The sequence below is a fragment of the Lampris incognitus genome, chromosome 3, assembly GCF_029633865.1.
Source record: "Lampris incognitus isolate fLamInc1 chromosome 3, fLamInc1.hap2, whole genome shotgun sequence".
Classification (NCBI taxonomy): domain Eukaryota; kingdom Metazoa; phylum Chordata; class Actinopteri; order Lampriformes; family Lampridae; genus Lampris; species Lampris incognitus.
Genome location: NC_079213.1, coordinates 81820895 through 81840399, shown reverse-complemented (window position 1 = coordinate 81840399; position 19505 = coordinate 81820895). Strand labels below are relative to the sequence as shown.

Below are 19505 nucleotides of genomic sequence, written 5' to 3'. Positions count from 1 at the left end.
CGGCTTGTGTTCGTCACGTGAATGCGTCTCTGTGTGTGTCGGAAAAACAGTGGTTCGGCTTGGAGTCGCCTCGTCACGAAAGTGGCGAGGCGGTCTCCTTCGAGATTGCCGGCCGGAGAGATGCAGTTGGCGAACGCACACAGTGCGAGGGTGGGTGTTTTAATTAAAATAGGGATCGATTGGCCACTAAATTGGGAGAAAAAAGGGAAAAATCAGAAATAAATTTATTAAAAAAAAATCACTCCATTAGATAAGAGGAAATCCTGCCAGTCCATGGAAATATTCAGTGCCCGCAGTCATTCCCTGAAATGTGTATACACACACACACACACACACACACACAGTCAAGGCTGTTGCTGTATTTCCATGAATTTTGCAGTTATTTGAATAATGGTGGTGTTTCTCTTACTGCAGCATATTGTCCCGTTCGGGCTGAGATGGATATCGCAGTGTTCCGGTTTTAAAGGAGGACGTGGGGCCTCTCAGGTATTTCTTCTGGTCTTTTACTTCAACATTGTAGGAAGCAGGACCAATGGTGCGCTGGGGGTGGGACAGACAGGCCATTATTAAAGACCAGTGGGTCTCTAATTGGTGTCTGATGACTTCCCAGAGCCTTTAAGGCAGTTCCAGTAGGTACCCAGCAAAATCAAGGACACGTTTAATTTTACTTTGACATCCATCCATCCATTATCCAAACTGCTTAATCTACTCAGGGTCACAGGGATGCTGGAGCCTATCCAAGCAGTCACTGGGTGGCAGGCAGGAAGACACCCTGGACAGGCTACCAGTCCATCACAGGGCCCACCCCCACACACACACACACACACACACACACTCACACCTAGGGACAATTTCGTATGGCCGATTCACCTGACCTACATGTCTTTGGACTGTGGGAGGAAGCCGGAGCCCCCGGAGGAAACCCATGCAGACATGAGGAGAACATGCAAATTTCACATGGAGGACGACCCAGGATGACCCCAACGGTTGGACTACCCCGGGGCTTGAACCCAGGACCTTCTTGCTGTGAGGCAACAATAACCACTATGCCGCCCTCACTTTGACTTAATTCCTTAAAAAATATCCCAGTCCAAGTATGTATATACATGCTTGGAAATGCTGGGTTGTATGGTTGGGACTATAATAAAGTTTTTTTATGTTCACTTACAAAGTTGCCAATCAGCTGCCTCTCTTGCTGTTTCGTCTGGCGGGGGGCCGAAGAGAGGAAGGGTGGAGGCTTGTGATTGACAGGACGAGCCAGAGCAACCACTTCCGGAGCAGGGGAATTCTTACAGAAAAGAGAGGGGGCAAAAATAGGTTATGATGGCATCTACTGCCCTTGGCTCTCTTTTGCAGGCCCGGTGCTTATACAGTTGGACAGAATTTTACATGTGAGGGATTAAGACGTGCATACAAAAAAATAAATGTAAGGAACCTGTAATGAAAAATATTATTTAAACTTGAATTTTGTTTTTATTTTATCTGACTTTTTTTTTTTGTTCTGCTCAAGAATAAGCAACATCAGAGAAGATCACAGATCACACTGCCCATGAATGGAGCCCTCAGTATGTTATGACAACCAAACTATTTGTCAAGGCATTAAAAATACCCCCTGTGTTGTTTCTATGCAGGTTTGCCTTTTACACCAATGCTGTCACAAGTCAAACGGGATCAGTGTTTGCTCTCATTATTGCATGCAATCCACTGAATTCATTCCTATGTGTTGTCAAAATACCCGCACTAAGCACCGGAGTTGGTTGTAATGGAAACTGAATGCCGGCTGTGATTTGCCCCCACTGGCTCAGCAGCATTCCTAACCAGTGCTGACAGAAGGTTGCTTTCAATCTCTCAACGAATAAATGTCTAAAAGCACCGAGCCTTCTCATTAAGGGTTTGATGGTAACTGACCGGAGGGTGAAGACACTGGGCCAGGCTGCTGTGATAAATCCTCTCTGTAGGTGTGGATGGATATTGAGCTAACATGCCAAACACTCCATGCTTCTTCCTCTCCCTCCGATTCAACATGTCTACAAAGCTGTCTATTTTGTAATCTCCAGGATTTGGACTGACATGCCTCTGCAAAGACACAAGCAAAACACACAGATTAATATCATTATCTGTAGCAATGGTCACAATATAATGACATAAAGTTAATCACAAGGGTGAAGTTGATTTTGATTATAAAGAAAGGAGGGGATACTACAACCATGTATGCATGTCTGTGTCTGTGTGTTTTGTGTCCGTGTGTTACCGAAGTTGCAAAGTGTCCAGACATCATCGGTTTGTCCCAGCACCCAGTGAATAGGTCATAGGGCCCTCTTTTACTGACCCTCTTGTTCAACATAATATCAATGCTATCCCTGAGATTGTAAGCACAAGGACTTAGCCCACTGTCCTGTATACAGAGAAAATGTTTTGTTGAATCCTGTACATGTATATGCATACAAAAGCTAATCAATCAATAACTATAATTGTTCCTTAACTGCTCCAGGGAGTTGTTTTCTCCTGATGCTGTGCTCCATCTTGAGGCATCCGGCTAACTGTGCCCGTTTCTTTTCCAAAGCTGCCCATGGCACACCCTGCTTACCATAGCTGCCAGGCCCTGGGGTATAGCTCTGAACACACAAGGATGTAGACCACACAATGGCCTGTGTTAAATATATGGATGCTGAAGTCAGAAGGTACTGACTGAATGAGGAGGTACGTGTCTGTCCTCTAGTGGACTGTCTTCATACCTGCACCACCCTGAACCTTGGGCCTGTACTGCCGCACACACCATGGAAACTACCTGGCTTCTTTGCCAGCTCCTGTATGAAGTCTGTGCTTTCATAGGTGCCAGGGCCCACTTTGGTTTTCTGGAAAAGGACATGCAATGACTAAATAAATATATTTAATCTCCTTTGCAGAAGGACCACATCCATCTTTACAATAGCCAGTGGGGAAAACTAGAAGTGACCCACCAGAAACTGTTTATGGGTACAGGCTTGTCTTTGGGGTCTCTGTGCTTTCTTTTCAGTTACAAATGCTTGGTGCCAGCCAGGTCCTTTGGCCCTCTCTGCCACAGCGTGAGCACTGAAACCATCTCTGTTAACATCATATGTTCCCGGGCCTAGGTTCTGCTCCTGTGCCAGGAAAACAAACAAAAATAAAAGAAGATGAAGAAAACCACGTTATTCTTGTCATTGCACTGTTGTTTTTTGGTTACAATGACATTTATCTCCTGCATTTAACCCATCCTATTGTATAGGAGCAGTGGGCAGTTGCAGCACCTGGGGACCAACTTCAGTTCTTCTTTCCATTGCCTTGGTCAGGGGCACAGACAGGAGTATTAACCCTAACATGCATGTCTTTTTTTTTTGTTGGTGGAAGGAAACCAGAGCACCCAGAGGAAACCCACGCAGACAGGGGGAGAACATGCAAACTCCACACAGAAAGGACCTGAGACGGCTTGGGGTTCAAACCCAGGACCTTCTTGCTGTGAGGCAACAGTGCTAACCACTGGGCCACCGTGCCACCCACAGAAATATTGTTTCACACTATAGTTCTGGGCACTCATGCAGTACCCATCTACAACTTCATCCTCTTTAAACATCCTTTTTGCAAGTCAAGATGCATCCAAATTTTCACACATACAGGTGCATCTCAAAAAATTAGAATATTGTGGAAAAGTTCATTATTTTCCATAATTTAATTCAAAAAGTGAACCTTTCATATATTCTAGATTCATTACACATAAAGTGAAATGTGTCAAACCTTTTTTGTTTTAATCTTGATAATTACAGCTTACAGCTCATGAAAGTCAAAAATCCAGTATCTCAAAATAGAATATTATATAAGACCAATCAAAAAAAGGATTTATAATACAGAGATTTCGACTTTCTGAAAAGTATGTTCATTTATGCACTCAATACTTGGTCGGGGCTCCTTTTGCACGAATTACTGCATCAATGCAGTGTGGCATGGAGGCAGTCAGCCTGTGGCACTGCTGAGGTGTTATAGAAGCTCAGGTTGCTTTGATAGCGGCCTTCAGCTCGTCTGCATTGTTGGGTCTGGTGTCTCTCATCTTCCTCTTGACAATGGTTCAGGTCAGGCGAGTTGGTTGGACAATCAAGCACAGTGATACCATGGTAGTTTTAGCACTGTGGGCAGGTGCCAAGTCAGCTGTTACGTATCTCGAATGAAGACCAGAGGCCAGTGTAGCGAAACCCATAAGGACAGACAGACAACAGAGCACCATGATAACCCGAAGGGCGATTTAATGCAGGGAAGAAAAACAAACAACACTGCCATAGGGGATAATAACAGGTGAGTCTCAGGTGGGCGTTGTTGAGACGATGTGCGCCTGGCTACCAAAGTCCGAATCCGTAGAGCGAGGGGTTGTCCAAGGAAGTACGGGTCCGAGATCCAGGAAGTCAAGTCCGAATAGGAGGCGTCCAGGTAGAGAGACACGGAGGGAGATCGCTGGAGAGGTCCGGGGGAAAACGTGAAGGTCGCTGGGGGCAAGGAGCCGTGGAAGTCGCGGAGGGAGAGTCCTGGGAGGGAAAAAAAGAGAAACACGAATATAGATACTGGGAATAAACGGAACAGCAAGGGGGCAAGGAACGATGAAGGGCTTGTCAGAGCTTTACCGCAGGGTTCAGTACGTCGAAGCACGGAGAGACGTTCTGGCAGGCTTCTTGTAGAGGGCTGCCTGATTGCCGCAGGTGTGCCTGATAGATGATGGCAAACACCTGGTGCGGCGCAGCGCTCGTCTCCTCAGAGCGCGAGCCGAGCGCTCGGAGGTTTCCGGCACGTCCGAGCCGGGGTGAGTGGCTTGAACGTGCCGGGAAGGCAGCTCGGGGCGGTGTAACCACAACAGGACCCCGCCTCCTACGGGAGACACCGGGCGACCGTCCGATGGCGTTAGGGTGGGCCCAATAGAAATCCTCCAGGAGTGCTGGGTCGGCCAGGTAGGACCGGGGAACCCAGCTGCGGTCCTTGGGCCGATAGCCAACCCAGTCCACCACGTATTGGTACCCACGCCCCCGGCGGCATACGGCGAGCAGCCGGTCGACATCCCAGACCATGTCACCACCGTCGAGGACCCTGGGGGGTGGAGGAGTTTGGACAGGGGGCTGGAGGCTACCGGTTTGAGGTGAGAGACATGGAACACGGGATGGATTTTGAGTGAGGTAGGGAGATGGAGACGCACCGCCGAAGGGTTGACGATGCGGTCGATGGTGTAGGGGCCGACGTAACGGGGAGCCAGCTTCCGGTTGAGGGTAGGGATGGGCAGGTCCCGGGCCAGGACCCATACCCTCTGGCCAGGTCGATAGGCTTGGGCCGGCACTCTCCGCCGGGCCTGCTCTGTAGCTCGCAACATAGCAGCCTGGGCGGTCTTCCAAACACGCCGACACCAGCGGAGATGGGCCCTCGTGGACGGGACCTCCACCTCCAACTCTTGACGGGGGAACAGAGAGGGTTGATAACCAAGGGAACACTCAAAAGGGGACAAACCGGTAGCCGAACTCTCCGTGGAGTTGAGCGAGTACTCCACCCAGGTTAGGTACTTGCTCCAGGAGGCGGGGTTGCTGGTGATAACGCAATGCAAAGCCGCCCCAGGGCTTGATTGGCCCGCTCTGCCTGCCCATTGGTCTGGGGTTGATACCCGGAGGAGAGGCTGACCGTGGCCCCAATCCCCTTACAGAAGGCCTTCCATACCTTAGCAGTGAACTGGGGACCATGGTCAGAGACAATGTTCAGGGGGACCCATGGAGGCGGACAACATGGGAGACGAGAAGGTCCGCCATCTCGGCTGCAGAGGGGAGTTTGGTGAGGGCGAAAAAGTGGATGGCCTTGGAAAACCGGTCAACAATGGTGTCATTGCCTTGGGACACGGGGAGGCCAATTACAAAGTCCAAGGCAATGTGGGACCAAGGTCGGCCGGGGACAGGAAGACCTGCTGGAGAGCCTTGCTGCGGGCGTAGGTGGTGCAGGCAGCCACAAACTCCCTGGTGTTTGCCTCCATGGTGGGCCACCAGAAGCGCCTGCGAATGAAGGCCACCATCCGGTGGACACCGGGGTGGCAGGCAAAATGGCTGGAGTGGCCCCACTCCAGCACCTGGGGCCGGACAGAGGGAGGCACAAATAGCCGGTTCCGGGGTCCATTGCCTGGATCAGGCTGGGCCCTTCTCACCACCGATTCAATGGCCCAGGTGATGACACCCACCTCCCGGGCCGGGGGAAGGATGGTACCTGGGGCCTGCCCGGGGTTGAGCCTCTTAGCCGTCCACACGTAGGTCAGGTTCTTGTGATCGGACCATATGATGAACGGCTGCCCTGCTCCCTCCAGCCAGTGTCTCCATTCTTCTAGGGCAGCGTGGACAGCCAGCAACTCCCTGTTGCCGATGTCGTAGTTCCTCTCCGCAGGACTGAAACACCAGGAGAAGAAGGCGCACGGGTGGATCTTCTGGTCCTTCTTCAATCTCTGGGAGAGGATGGCTCCAATGCCCGTGTCCAACGCGTCCACCTCCACGATGAACTGCCTGGACGGGTCCAGGTGGGCGAGCACCAGAGCCGTTGTAAATAGTCTCTTCAGGGCCGAGAAGGCGGCCTCTACCTCCGGGGTCCAGGGGAAGGGGCGGAGGTGAGTGCAGTGAGGGGGGCGGCCACACGGCTGAACCCCCTGATGAAGCGCCGGTAAAAATTAGCGAACCCCAGGAAGCGCTGGAGTTGCGTCTTGTTGGTGGGCCGTGCCCACTCCTCCACCACTCGGGTCTTCCTGGGGTCGGTGCGGACGAGCCCCTTCTCCACAAAGTGGCCAAGGAACTCCACGGAGGCGGAGTGGAGAACACACTTCTCGGCCTTCATGAACAGCCTGTTCTCCAGCAGCCGTTGGAGGACCAGGCGGACATGCTGGTGGTGTTCCTCCTCAGTCCTGGAGAACACGAGGATGTCATCAAGGTACACCACCACAAACGTGTTCAACATGTCCCGAAGCACGTCGTTGACCAACGCCTGGAAGACGGCCGGGGCGTTGGTGAGGCTGAAAGGCATAACGAGGTACTCGAAATGCCCTAGGTGGGTGTCGAAGGCCGTCTTCCATTCATCTCCATCCCGGATGTGCACCAGGTGGTACGCGCTGCGCAGGTCCAGCTTGGTGAACACCATGGCGTGAGTGAGTGGCTCGAACGTGGAACTCATAAGGGGGAGTGGATATTTATTTTTAACCGTGATGTCATTTAACTGACGATAATCTATGCAAGGCCCCAGGCTGCCCTCCTTCTTTGCCACAAAAAAGAAGCCCGCTGCCACCAGGGACGACGAGGGCCTTATGATTCCTGAGGCCAGGGACTCTGATATAATTGCGCATAGACTCCTTCTCCGGGACAGAGAGGTTAAACAACCGACCGGTGGGAAGGAGATTTATGGCGCAATCATAGAGACGGTGAGGGGGAAGTGAAAGTGCATGATCCTACCGAGTGAACGACCATCTAGGGCTTCGGCTGTGTCTAGGGGGACGAGTGTAATGCCGGCCTGCCGGGCCAGCGAGATGTCCATCAAACACTCGTCCACCCCTGAATCCAGGAGTGCACCAACAGAGAGAGTCGTTACCCCAGGTGAGAGTGACAGGAAACAGCTGGTTGTGCTCCTTCTTGCGCTGGGGCTGAGGAAGGGTAGTCAGGCTCACTAGGACACCCCTCGCTAGTGAGCCGGGTATTTTTGGGCAAGTCGGGCAGGCCTTGATGTAGTGGCCCGACCTCCCGCAGTAGAGGCAGAGGTGGTCACCCATCCTCTGCTCCCTAACCTCTAGCGGGAGCCATGATCGATCCAACTGCATAGGCTCCTCCTCCGGCCTGGATCCAAAAGACACCCAGGGTTGCGAGGGGAAGTGTGAGGGCGGAGAGAGCCCGCGGGATGCTGACCCAGGGGAGGCACCGGTCGAACGGACAGGGGTAAGTCTATGGGAGGCCCCAGTGCATGGGGCGCGTTCCTGGCGCCGCTCCTGCAGCCGGTCATCCATCTGGAGGGCAAGGGTGACAAGCTCACTGAAGGTAGCAGGGCAGTCTCGAACGATGAGGTCCTTGACGGAATCGCTGAGCCCCCTCCTGTATGCGCTCTGTCATTCTACCCACTGTTAGCCGCCAGTATCCTAACCTCCAGGGTGTAGTCTGCCACTGACCTAGCTCCCTGCTGGATAGAATGGAGGCGGCCAGCTGCGTCCGCCCCGTCCGCTGGGTGGTCGAATACTAAACGAAATTCGCGGCGGAAGGCATCATAGTTGGTGGAGAGCGGTTCGTGATGGCCAACCGCCGCCATTGCCCAACTGAGGGCTCTGCCAGTCAACAGGGATGTCAACAAGGCTACCTTGGCCTCCCCTGTCCTATACCTGGCTGGCTGGTGTTTGAACAGGAGCTCACACTGACCGAGAAAACCTCTGCATTGCTCGAACTCACCACCGAAGGCTTTAGGACAGGGGAGATTAGGCTCCACACGGGGATCATGATACAGTTGACCGGAGGGAGGCTCGGAGGGACTGGGAGCTGGATCTGGGCTGGGGCCAGAGACTAGGGTCAGGGCAGGATGATCGCTGATCTTGGACACTGCCACTGTCAGAGCAGCGATCTGCGCGGAGAGTGGAGCAAGGGTGCTCGCTGAGGTACGCAAGTTAGCCTGGAGCCCGCTAATTTCCCCAGTGATGTGGGAGAAAGCAGTGCTAAACTCAGAATGGAGTTGGGTGAGTTGAGTGCTGTGGTCCTTTACCACAGCCCCGAGAGATAGTGTTCTGGGGCTTAGGGGCTATAGCTGCCTGAGCGACTGCCTTCACCTCGGGTTTGTTTTGACTCATTCTGGCTTCGACGTTCTGTTACGTATCTCGAATGAAGACCAAAGGCCAGTGTAGCGAAACCCAAAAGGACATACAGACAACAGAGCACCATGATAACCCGAAGGGCGATTTAATGCAGGGAAGAAAAACAAACAACACTGCCACAGGGGATAATAACAGGTGAGTCTCAGGTGGGCGTTATTGAGACGATGTGCGCCTGGCTACCAAAGTCCGAATCCGTAGAGCGAGAGGTTGTCCAAGGAAGTCCGGGTCCGAGATCCAGGAAGTCAAGTCCGAATAGGAGGAGTCCAGGTAGAGAGACACGGAGGGAGATCGCTGGAGACGTGAAGGTCGCTGGGGGCGGGGGAGCCGGGGAAGTCGCGGAGGGAGAGTCCTGGGAGGGAAAAAAAGAGAGACACGAATATAGACACTGGGAATAAACGGAACAGCAAGAGGGCAAGGAACGCTGGAGGGCTTGTCAGAGCTTTACTGCAGGGTTCAGTACGTCGAAGCACGGAGAGACGTTCTGGCAGGCTTCTTGTAGAGGGCTGCCTGATTGCCGCAGGTGTGCCTGATAGATGATGGCAAACACCTGGTGCAGCGCAGCACTCGTCTCCTCAGAGCGCGAGCCGAGCGCTCGGATGTTTCCGGCACGTCCGAGCTGGGGGAGTGGCTTGAACGTGCCGGGAAGGCAGCTCGGGGCGGCGTAACCACAACATCAGCATCTCCATAAAGCTTGTCAGCAGACAGAAGCATGAAGTGCTCTAAAATCTCCTGGTAGACGGCTGCGTTGACTCTGGGCTTGATGAAACACAGTGGAGAAACACCAGCAGACGACATGGCACCCCAAATCATTAGTGACTGTGGAAACTTCACACTGGACTTCAAGCAACTTGGATTCTGTGCCTCTCCACTCTTCCTCCAGACTCTAGGACCTTGATTTCCAAATGAAATGCAACATTTACTTTCATCTGAAAAGAGGACTTTAGACCACTGACCAATGGTCCAGTTCTTTTCCTCCTTAGCCCAGGTAAGACAGGTCTGTAGTGGTTATGGGGCTACATAATTCCCCTTATTGAGCTAGTAGGAACATTAGTTTACAGCTGCTGTTTCCTCGGATCGAGTTTACAGTGACACACTTCCGCTGCGCGGGTTTTTTGTTGTTGTTGTAATGGTGGAAGGAATAAATGGTGCACGTTGTGTAGCCAAAAGAGAAAGTTGTCACGACTCCTGCTTGAGCTCCTCTACACTGGTGACCCCGACGTTTGTCTCTTGGTAGTTATCAGAGACAATCTTTCGAACGAACATGGTTGACGAAATCAACACGGTTTCTCTCAAATTGCCAGAGTTCTGGGAGTCATCGGCAACGACATGGTTCGCCCAGGCGGAAGCGCAGTTTGCTATCCGCAAAATAACAGATGATGCTACTAAATATTTCTACGTGGTATCGGCGCTCGGATGTTCGACTGCAACTAGAGTGGTGAGTCTCCTTACAAATCCTCCGGTGGCAGACAAATACAAGGGGCTCAAAGATCACCTCTTGAAGATTTTTGAACTTTCCGACGCCGAGAGGGCCCACCGTCTCTTTTCTCTGCAAGGCTTGGGTGACAGCAAGCCATCCGAGCTCATGGACAGAATGCTGAATCTGCTGGGACCGGCGCACACACCTGATTTCCTCTTTGTCCAACTGTTTCTGCGACAACTGCCTGCTCAGGTGCGGGCCGCTTTGGCTAACACCAGCATTACCGATTGCCGCAAGCTAGCTGAAGAAGCCGACAAGTTCTTCCTGGCCAGCCAACAGCAGCACTGCGCGTCCGCGCTCAGCCCTGCCCACCCCCACACGCCACCACCTGGTGACTCCATGGTGGCCGCCGCGTCAACCCCCGGTCGGCGACAGGAGCCCGCCCTGTGTTTTTACCATGCAAAGTTCGGGGCCAAGGCGAAAAAGTGCACCTCCCCGTGCAATTTCAGCTCGTCGGGAAACGCCAAGGCCAGCGCTCACTAGTGGCCATGGGCGTCGGCGTGGAGGACAACAGGCTACTTTTCCTGCGAGATTCCATCTCGGGGCGGCGTTTCCTATGCGACACTGGGGCGCAGAGAAGTGTCGTACCTGCATCGAGTGTGGACGCCCTGTCGGGCGCTCATGGCCCTCCCATGGAAGCTGCTAACGGCAGCTCTATCCGTACGTACAGCACGAGGCACATTGACATGTGTTTTAATGGACAGCGGTTCAGCTGGGATTTTGTCACCGCCGACGTGGCATTTCCCCTCCTCGGTGCAGATTTTCTTTGTGCTCATGGGCTGCTGGTGGACGTCAGGAATCGACGCCTGATTGACGCCGTCACCTTCGCTTCACACGCGTGTGCACTCAGCGATACAGGCTCCGTCAGGCTGTCCAGCATGCTCTCCAATGAGGACGTGTTTCTCCATCTTCTCTCCGAGTTCCCTGACCTCACTCAGCCCACATTCTCGTCATCTACGACCAAACATGGGGTTGAGCACCACATCGTCACCACCGGCCGCCGGTGCATGCCCGAGCTCAGCGCCTCGACCCAACCAAGCTCTGTCGCCAAGGCAGAGTTTGAGATCATGGAGCGCCTCGGCATCATCCGTCACTCCAGCAGCCTGTGGGCTTCACCCCTCCACATAGTGCCTAAGCCTGGCGGTGGGTGGCGTCCATGTGGTGACTACCGTCGGCTCAATGACGCAACAACACCGGACCGCTACCCGGTCCCTCACATCCAAGATTTCTCCGCCCAACTGGCTGGGAAAGTGATCTTTTCCAAGGTGGACCTCGTCCGTGGATACCACCAGGTGCCCGTCCATCCCACTGATGTCCCCAAAACGGCTGTGACAACTCCGTTCGGACTGTTCGAGTTCCTGCACATGCCGTTTGGGCTTAAGAACGCCGCGCAGTCCTTCCAACGCCTCATGGACTCAGTGTTGCGGGACCTGCCTTTCCTCTTTGTGTACCTGGACGACATCCTGGTCGCTAGCACCTCCGTGTCCGAGCACTTGTCCCACCTCAGAGCCCTTTTCGAGAGACTCAGCCTGCACGGGTTGATAGTTAACCCGGCCAAATGCCAGTTTGGTCTGAGCACCATCGACTTCCTGGGCCACCAGGTCACCAAGGACAGAGCGGCCCCCCTTCCATCTAAGGTGGGGGCCGTCGCAGACTTTCCACGCCCACACACGGCCCAGTCCCTCCGGGAGTTCATTGGCGTGGTGTCCTTCTACCACCGGTTTATCCCCCGGGCTGCCGATCTCCTCCGCCCCCTATATGAGGCTCTGAAGGAAACAGCCCCCAAACACGCTGTGGACTGGTCTGCAGAGAGGGACACGGCTTTTAAGGATGTGAAGGCCGCCCTGGCTGACGCGGCGATGCTGGCACACCCTGTGTCTGGAGCGCCCATTGCCATCACGACGGATGCTTTGGACTACGCTGTCGGTGCGGTTTACGAGCAGTGGGTGAGCGGTGCGTGGCAGCCGCTTGCCTTCTTCAGCCGGCAGTTGAACCTGAGAGAGCGCAAATACAGAACCTTTGATCGTGAGCTGCTTGGCCTTTTCCTTGCTGTTAGGCACTTACGTTTCCTACTGGAGGGCCGTCAGTTCACGGCTTTCGTCGATCACAAACCGCTGGTGTTTGCGATGGCCAAGGTGGCAGAGCCATGGTCAGCCCGCCAGCAGCGACAGTTGGCCTACATCTCAGAGTTTACCACCAATGTGAGGCATGTCGCTGGGAAGTCCAACCCGGTCGCTGACTGTCTCTCCCGGGCCATCGCTGGTGCTGCCCATTTGGGACTCGACTACAGCCAGATGGCGGCTGACCAGGCCGCCGACCCAGGAGTGCAGGCATGCAGGACCGCCGACACAGGGCTGCAGTTGGAGGATGTGGCTTTCGACGACGTTGGCGCCACGCTCCTGTGCGACGTCTCTACGGGTCAGCCCCGACCAGTCGTTCCGACTGCTTGGAGGCGACGGGTCTTCGACGCAGTCCATGGGCTGTCTCACCCTGGCAGAAAGCCTTCACAGAGGTTGGTGGCGGCAAAGTTTGTCTGGCATGGACTCAAAAAGGATGTGAGGGACTGGGCTGACACCTGTGTGGAGTGCCAACGCTCCAAAGTGCTCCGGCACGTCAAAGTGCCCCTGATACCTTTCACGGTACCTGAGAGGAGGTTCGACCACGTGAATGTGGACCTGGTAGGCCCCCTACCCCCATCCCGTGGTTTCACATACCTGCTCACTATGGTCGACAGGACTACGCGATGGCCAGAGGCCGTCCCGCTTTCGTCCACGACAGCGCCTGAGGTTGCCCGAGCGTTCATCGGAACCTGGGTCGCCCGCTTTGGCACCCCATCTGACCTCTCCTCGGACAGAGGGCCGCAATTCACGTCAGCGCTCTGGGAGGAGATCGCTGCAGGTTTAGTGGTGAGGCTCCATCGCACCACAGCATATCACCCTCAGGCGAATGGATTGGTCGAGAGGTTCCATCGCTCGATGAAGGCCACATTGCAGGCTACCCTCAAGGACGACCGCTGGGTCGACAAACTGCCTTGGGTCATGCTTGGGCTCAGGACGGCTCCCAAGGAGGACCTCCAGTCATCATCCGCCGAACTGGTCTACGAACAGCCACTTCGGGTCCCGGGGGATTTCCTTCCCACCGCCACAGCTCTCTGGTCCGCCAGATGCCAACGGACTGCGCTGCAGGAGGAAGCCAGGGCTTTTGCACCGGTCCCCACTTCTCAGCATGGCGGCTCTCAGTCCTATGTCCCCACGGAGCTGCGGTCGGCGGAGTATGTTTTCATCCGTCACGACATGCACCGCGGTCCCCTGCAGCCACCCTATGACGGCCCATTTCGGGTACGGGACACTGGAGATAAGCACTTTGTGGTGGAGGTTGGCAGCAGGCTGGAGCGGGTTTCTGTGGACCGCCTCAAGCCTGCTCACCTGGACTTAGACAGCCCTGTTGGTCTTGCCCTGCCCCCACGGCGGGGGCGCCCCCCGGCTCTGCCCCCCTCCCCCGGCGAGCCGCCCCCTGCTTCCCCAGCCCCTCCCTTTCCCCGGTCCAGCTGTGAGGACTCTGCTGCTTTGCCTGCGGTTAACCAGCCCCCAGCTCCTGTTCAGCGGAGCCGTTGGGGCAGAAAGATCCGCCCCCCTCGCCACACTGACTTTTCCTATTAAGGCGAATTCTGGGGAGACGTGTGTAGTGGTTATGGGGCTACATAATTCCCCTTATTGAGCTAGTAGGAACATTAGTTTACAGCTGCTGTTTCCTTGGTTCGGGTTTACAGTGACACACTTCCGCTGCACGAGTTTTTTGTTGTTGTTGTAATGGTGGAAGGAATAAATGGTGCACGTTGTGTAGCCGAAAGAGAAAGTTGTCACGACTCCTGCTTGAGCTCCTCTACAGGTCTGACATTGTCTCTGGTTCAGGAGTGGCTTGACACTAGGAATGTGACACTTGTAGCCCTGTTCCTGGGAACATCTGTGCATGGTGGCTCTTGATGCACTGACTCCAGCCTCAGTCCACTCCTTGTGAAGCTCCCCCAAGTTCTTGAATTGGCCTTGCTTGACAGTCCTCTCAAGGCTGCGGTCATCCCTGTTGCTTGTGCACCTTTCCCTACCAGTCAACTTTCCATGTATATGCTTTGATACAGCACTCTGTGAACAGCTAGCCCTTTCAGCAACGACCTTCTGTGGCTTATGGGGTATTGTCAAGAGGAAGATGAGAGACACCAGACCCAACAATGCAGACGAGCTGAAGGCCTCTATCAAAGCAACCTGGGCTTCCATAACACCTCGTCAGTGCAACAGGCTAATTGCCTCCATGCCACACCGCATTGATGCAGTAATTCGTGCAAAAGGAGCCCGACCAAGTATTGAGTGCATAAATGAACATACTTTTCAGAAGGTCGACATTTCTGTATTATACACCCTTTTTTTGATTGGTCTTAGGTCATATTCTAATATTCTGAGATACTGGATTTTTGATTTTCATGAGCTGTAAGCTATAATCAAGTTTAAAACAAAAAAGGCTTGACATATTTCACTTTATGTGTAATGAATCTAGACTATATGAAAGTTTCACTTTTTGAATTAAATTATGGAAAATAATGAACTTTTCCACAATATTCTAATTTTTTGAGATGCACCTGTAGTGTAGAAGCTGAACACACTCACACTGTCTGCTGACTGGCCTATCTCTTCCCTGAGGATTTTACTTTTGGACTCTCATTCTGCCCTCTTTTACTGGCACGTGTTGATGATCTTTCTTCTTCACCTCCACAACAGCAGAGAACTGGTACCCTCTACCTTGATGTGTTCAACTCTTCATATCTATATTTCTAGATTAGATGTTCTCCTCTCACTGATGCACCAGTTTCACCTGCCTAGATGAGCTCTTTATGATTAAAACTCAGCAGCCAGGTTACTCACCCAAATGACATCCCAGAGTCACATCACCTTGCAATGATTACATCCCCAATAAGCAGAACAAAAGACATGTAATGACCTGAAATGTCCTCCATCCGCTCAATAAGATTTATGAAAAACTACGTCACTTGGGACATAGTTTTTGTCTGTGTATTTAGCCGGACACATGACCTACCAGGTCGCTGGTCATCCTCTTGCAGTAGGGGATCTCTATGTACGTTCCAGTTTTCTTTCTCGCTGGATGGACCCCTGACACATCAAATCTGTCTCAAAACACAGTTACCCAGTTGGTCGAGCAGCAACAAACTGAGCTATTGATGCCACCTACATTGATCAACTGACTTCCCTTATAGAGGTGGTCTGCATTGTATATGTTGCCCCTTACTCACCTTGCGGTTTGCGTGCCAAACGGAGCCCCTTTGAATTTCTTTTCAGCCATTGTTTGACATTTCCCCCCCTGTGACAAACTAGTATTTTGTTGTTATCAGAGTCGCGATTATGGCGACACTGACGCCTGAACAAATCATCATATATAAATGATGCATAGCGTAACCTAGCAACGGGCTTACTGTTATTAAACCATGTTTATTGCTCGTAGAAACAAAAAAACAAAACAAAAAAACTTTCGGACTAAGTAGAATTTCGGATGACGGGTGTAAAACGTAAAATTGATTCTATCGATATAATGAAAAAATAAAACATTGTTCACAGGGCACAACGCCTATAGGCAGTCTTTAAACGCAAATTGGACGTGTGCGCTGTGTAAAACAGAGCACTCAATAACAGATTCAGGAGGATGACCAGTATTATATCTATTTCCATCTTCAAGAATCATAATCCATATTCTCATTCCGTTCACACTGACAGGTCTGACACACAGCTGACACATTTCCCAAAGACAGAAAAACCCAGTGATTAAAATTAATCACCAATCAGAAACTGCAATTAAGAGACTTTCGTCAATATCTTTAGTATTCTTTATAATAACTTTCCTGGGCATGTGACCTGACGTTATCTTGTTTGCACGGCTTCGCCCGCCCCCGACCACACGGCTCCTGTGAGTTTGCATGGTCGGGCTAACCCCGCCTGTCTCTCAGTTGACCGGAATACAATTATCTGCGGCTGAACAGGTAGGTTGCGTCGAGATAAGCGTAGGCAATGATGTGCCGTATAATAATGTATGTAGTATCTCGTCACCTCCGTTGCTTTCTCGGTTTGGTTGGATTTGGGTGTTGCTTAGTTGAGTGCAGTTATCTCCCAGCCGGCCGCAGTAGTCTGTCCTTGCATTACGTTAGGTGGTTCGGTGACTTGACTTTAGCCGTTAGCCGCGGTTGCGTCGCGCTCACACCGCTTGTTTGCACCGTGAGTTTGTTTAGCTAACGGCTAACGTAATATGTTGTACATGTTTGCACTGTGAAGGTGACTTTGGATGGTGGCGTTATGCGCAGAAAACGTCGTTGCAAGGTATGCGCTGGAGGGATATCTGCTTAATTTAACGCTAGCTACTGCCACATTGCTCGATACGGATGCCCCCCCCCCACTTACATCCAAACTCATACTATTTAATGTTACGTTTGAAGCTGAATCAGTGCTTTGAAATATGCCATCTGGAGAGACAGCCGCTTTTCCGTGGTCTGTCCCTATAAACTGATTGAGGCCAAGGCGGCGATCACAGAGTAAACGAAGTTTCCTAGACGGAACGCGGAAGTTGCGTTACAGTTTGTGTGCGTGCGTTTGTGTTTCCCCATTAGGACAGAAAAACATGAAACCACCTTACCTGGTGGAGACATTTTATGGGTCCCCATGAGGAAAATTGTCTATTTTAGGGTTAACGTTAGAATTAGGGTAAGGGTTAAGGTTAGGCATAGTTATGATGGTTAAGGGCTAGGGAATGAATGTAGTCAATGAGGGGTCCCCACAAGTATAGGGAGACGTGTGTGTGTACGCGCGTGCGTGTGATCTCCATTGATTTTGGTACAAGTAGAAAGTATGTCGCTTCACATCCCATTCATTTGCTGTGTGCTCAGCTACTTGGATGATGGACCCTTCTAAATCGTCTTGGCTCATCTAACCAGCTAGACAACCACCGCCTGTTAGTTGCAATAACCCCAAGAATGCAGTGTAGTTATCTTACCCTGGGGCCTGGATGACTGCATTCCCTCTGGAGCAGGATACATACAGAGGTGTTGTGATAAAACATGAATCACCTATCAATTAATGAGAAACTGTGCACTTGTAATCTGCAGTAACAGCTATAAATCAAGGAACCACAGACCCCTTATTATAGGCTCTCGTTCTAGTTCTAGCAAAGGAAAACATTGGATAATCAGTTGTCTAAAAGCATGTCATTATTAGAATAGAAAACTAAAAAGAAGGTCTCTTGATGGGTATAAACATCTGGAGTTGACTGAGGGACTATCTGCCAACATTTATCAGATTTTGAAATTAGGTTGTGAAGAAAAATCATATCTCATAGAGGTGACTTTGAGAACTGTTAAATAGCAACTTCACTCTTGATGTTTCAATGCAATTCACTTGTACTATGCTGGGATACCTTGTGTGTTGAAGTGAACTCAACTCTATTCATAGACACTGGAGTGAAAGATAAAGTGGGATGGTTCTAACCATAAGAATGAAAAGATGAGCAAAACATAGGTAGAAGGAAAGGTGCACTGATAGTTTGGAGCATTACCAGCCTTTCAGCGCAATGCTTTTTTCTAGTCCTGCCACGGAGCCTAACTGAGGAGGGCGTGAGGAGGAAGAATGTCCACTGACCGGGAGCCGACTGTTACCGTCAAGCTGCTGCAGCTGCTACTGCTTTCCACTTACTGGGGCATGCAAATTTGGGTCACCTTCATATCAAGTTTGTACCACATACATAAATACATACATACACACCCATTTATTCAAACTTAACTCCCTGACTTCAAGTCATTGTTGCTCATTTCACCACCTCTCCTTTATCTTCCTCACCCATTTCTTTCTAGATTACAGATTAGCTTTTACACTTGTGTCCAGATCCCAGCTGCTTACTTTAGTCACTGATGGACCATAATACATATGTGCTTTTTTTATCTAGTAGAAGGTCTACCACAGAATTGCTAATGTGACATTTTCTGTGTGTACAGGCTTTGTGATGGACAACCACCTTAACAGACATACATACGGGTTCATTCAAAGTCGTCTCGTCCCATTCTACCTCCACCTGGGTTCAGCTTGTGCCTTTTTTAACCTCGCCATCTATGCAGTTTATCATCCAAGTGACATGCTGGATGACAGGGAAGCCTTTCAGGTATGTAGTTGGAACTGATTGATCCCAAAACATGAAATCAACATTAAGTTTTATTTAACCTATTCCACTGTCTCCTCTGTCCATTTCCATAGATCTTCATCTTCTTTGTGTCTGTGACTGTGGCAGCTGTCAATGCTCAATGGTTTGGCCAAATGACTTCAGAGATAATGGCAGACATGCACCTTATTGAGCAGGCATGTGGATTGGGTCAGGATATTGGACTGTCGTCCAATCGAGAGGCTTATGCCAAGCTCTGCGAGACAGATGCCAAATACAAACACCTCAGCGGTCGTTTGTGGCTGTACAGACTCTTCTCCTCTCTTTGTAACCTCTGTTGTATAGCATGCAACTTCTACAGTCTCTGTTACATGGCAGAGAACCTTGTAACCTTGTAAAACAGACACTGCTTTTGGACTCTCAATTTGGTGAAACCTCATCAATCCCATGTTTCCTATCAGCCTCACAAACGTAGCAAGAGATGTTATTTTTCCACCAAAGCAAGTATGTCACAGAGACAAACATCCCCCCGCTTCATTATGAGGTGAAAGTTCAGGTAAGCCTAAATATTTCTCTATGAGAATTACAAAAGGACATTTTCTCAACATATGGATTTTACACTGCCTATGTAATGAGTTGTAGTCTTGTGTTGGCATTTGAGACGGTCATGGTCACTGAAGCTACATTTCTCCCTTATGAGAACTGCGGAGTCAAATGAATAGATTGCTGCAAATTCAAACATGCTTTACCTTTCACCTATTATGGCTGACAGTGTGGTTGCAATATACTGTATGGTAAGAGATGAACTGCACTTTTGAATTTGCTAGCAATAATAGGAAGACACCCTTGTATTCAGGAATTGTTTGCATACTGTCCGGTCCTGTTCTGCCTGTTTGTGTAGGTCCTAAAGAGCTGTAACAGTCAGCTAACTCCCAGCAACCATCACACCTTGATCTGGTGTTTTGAGTTTGTTTGTTT

General features: G+C 51.2%; 2 protein-coding genes across 2 annotated transcripts; one reads left to right on the top strand and one right to left on the bottom strand.

The window, feature by feature from the left end:
* Positions 1–405: 405 nt before the first annotated feature.
* LOC130109859 (lymphocyte expansion molecule-like) lies at positions 406–15677 on the bottom strand. The gene is made up of 9 exons (XM_056276831.1): positions 15628–15677; positions 15414–15501; positions 2961–3122; positions 2736–2855; positions 2484–2615; positions 2252–2425; positions 1909–2076; positions 1169–1288; positions 406–540 (listed from the first exon to the last, which is right to left on the bottom strand). Exons 1-9 carry the CDS (start codon positions 15675–15677, stop codon positions 406–408), a joined length of 1149 nt encoding a protein of 382 aa, XP_056132806.1.
* A 673-nt stretch (positions 15678–16350) lies between these two features.
* Positions 16351–19015, top strand: si:ch211-121a2.4 (transmembrane protein 205). The gene is made up of 4 exons (XM_056277904.1): positions 16351–16368; positions 17960–18101; positions 18367–18530; positions 18623–19015. Exons 2-4 carry the CDS (start codon positions 18002–18004, stop codon positions 18923–18925), a joined length of 567 nt encoding a protein of 188 aa, XP_056133879.1. The 5' UTR covers positions 16351–16368; positions 17960–18001; the 3' UTR covers positions 18926–19015.
* The last annotated feature ends 490 nt before the right edge of the window (positions 19016–19505 follow it).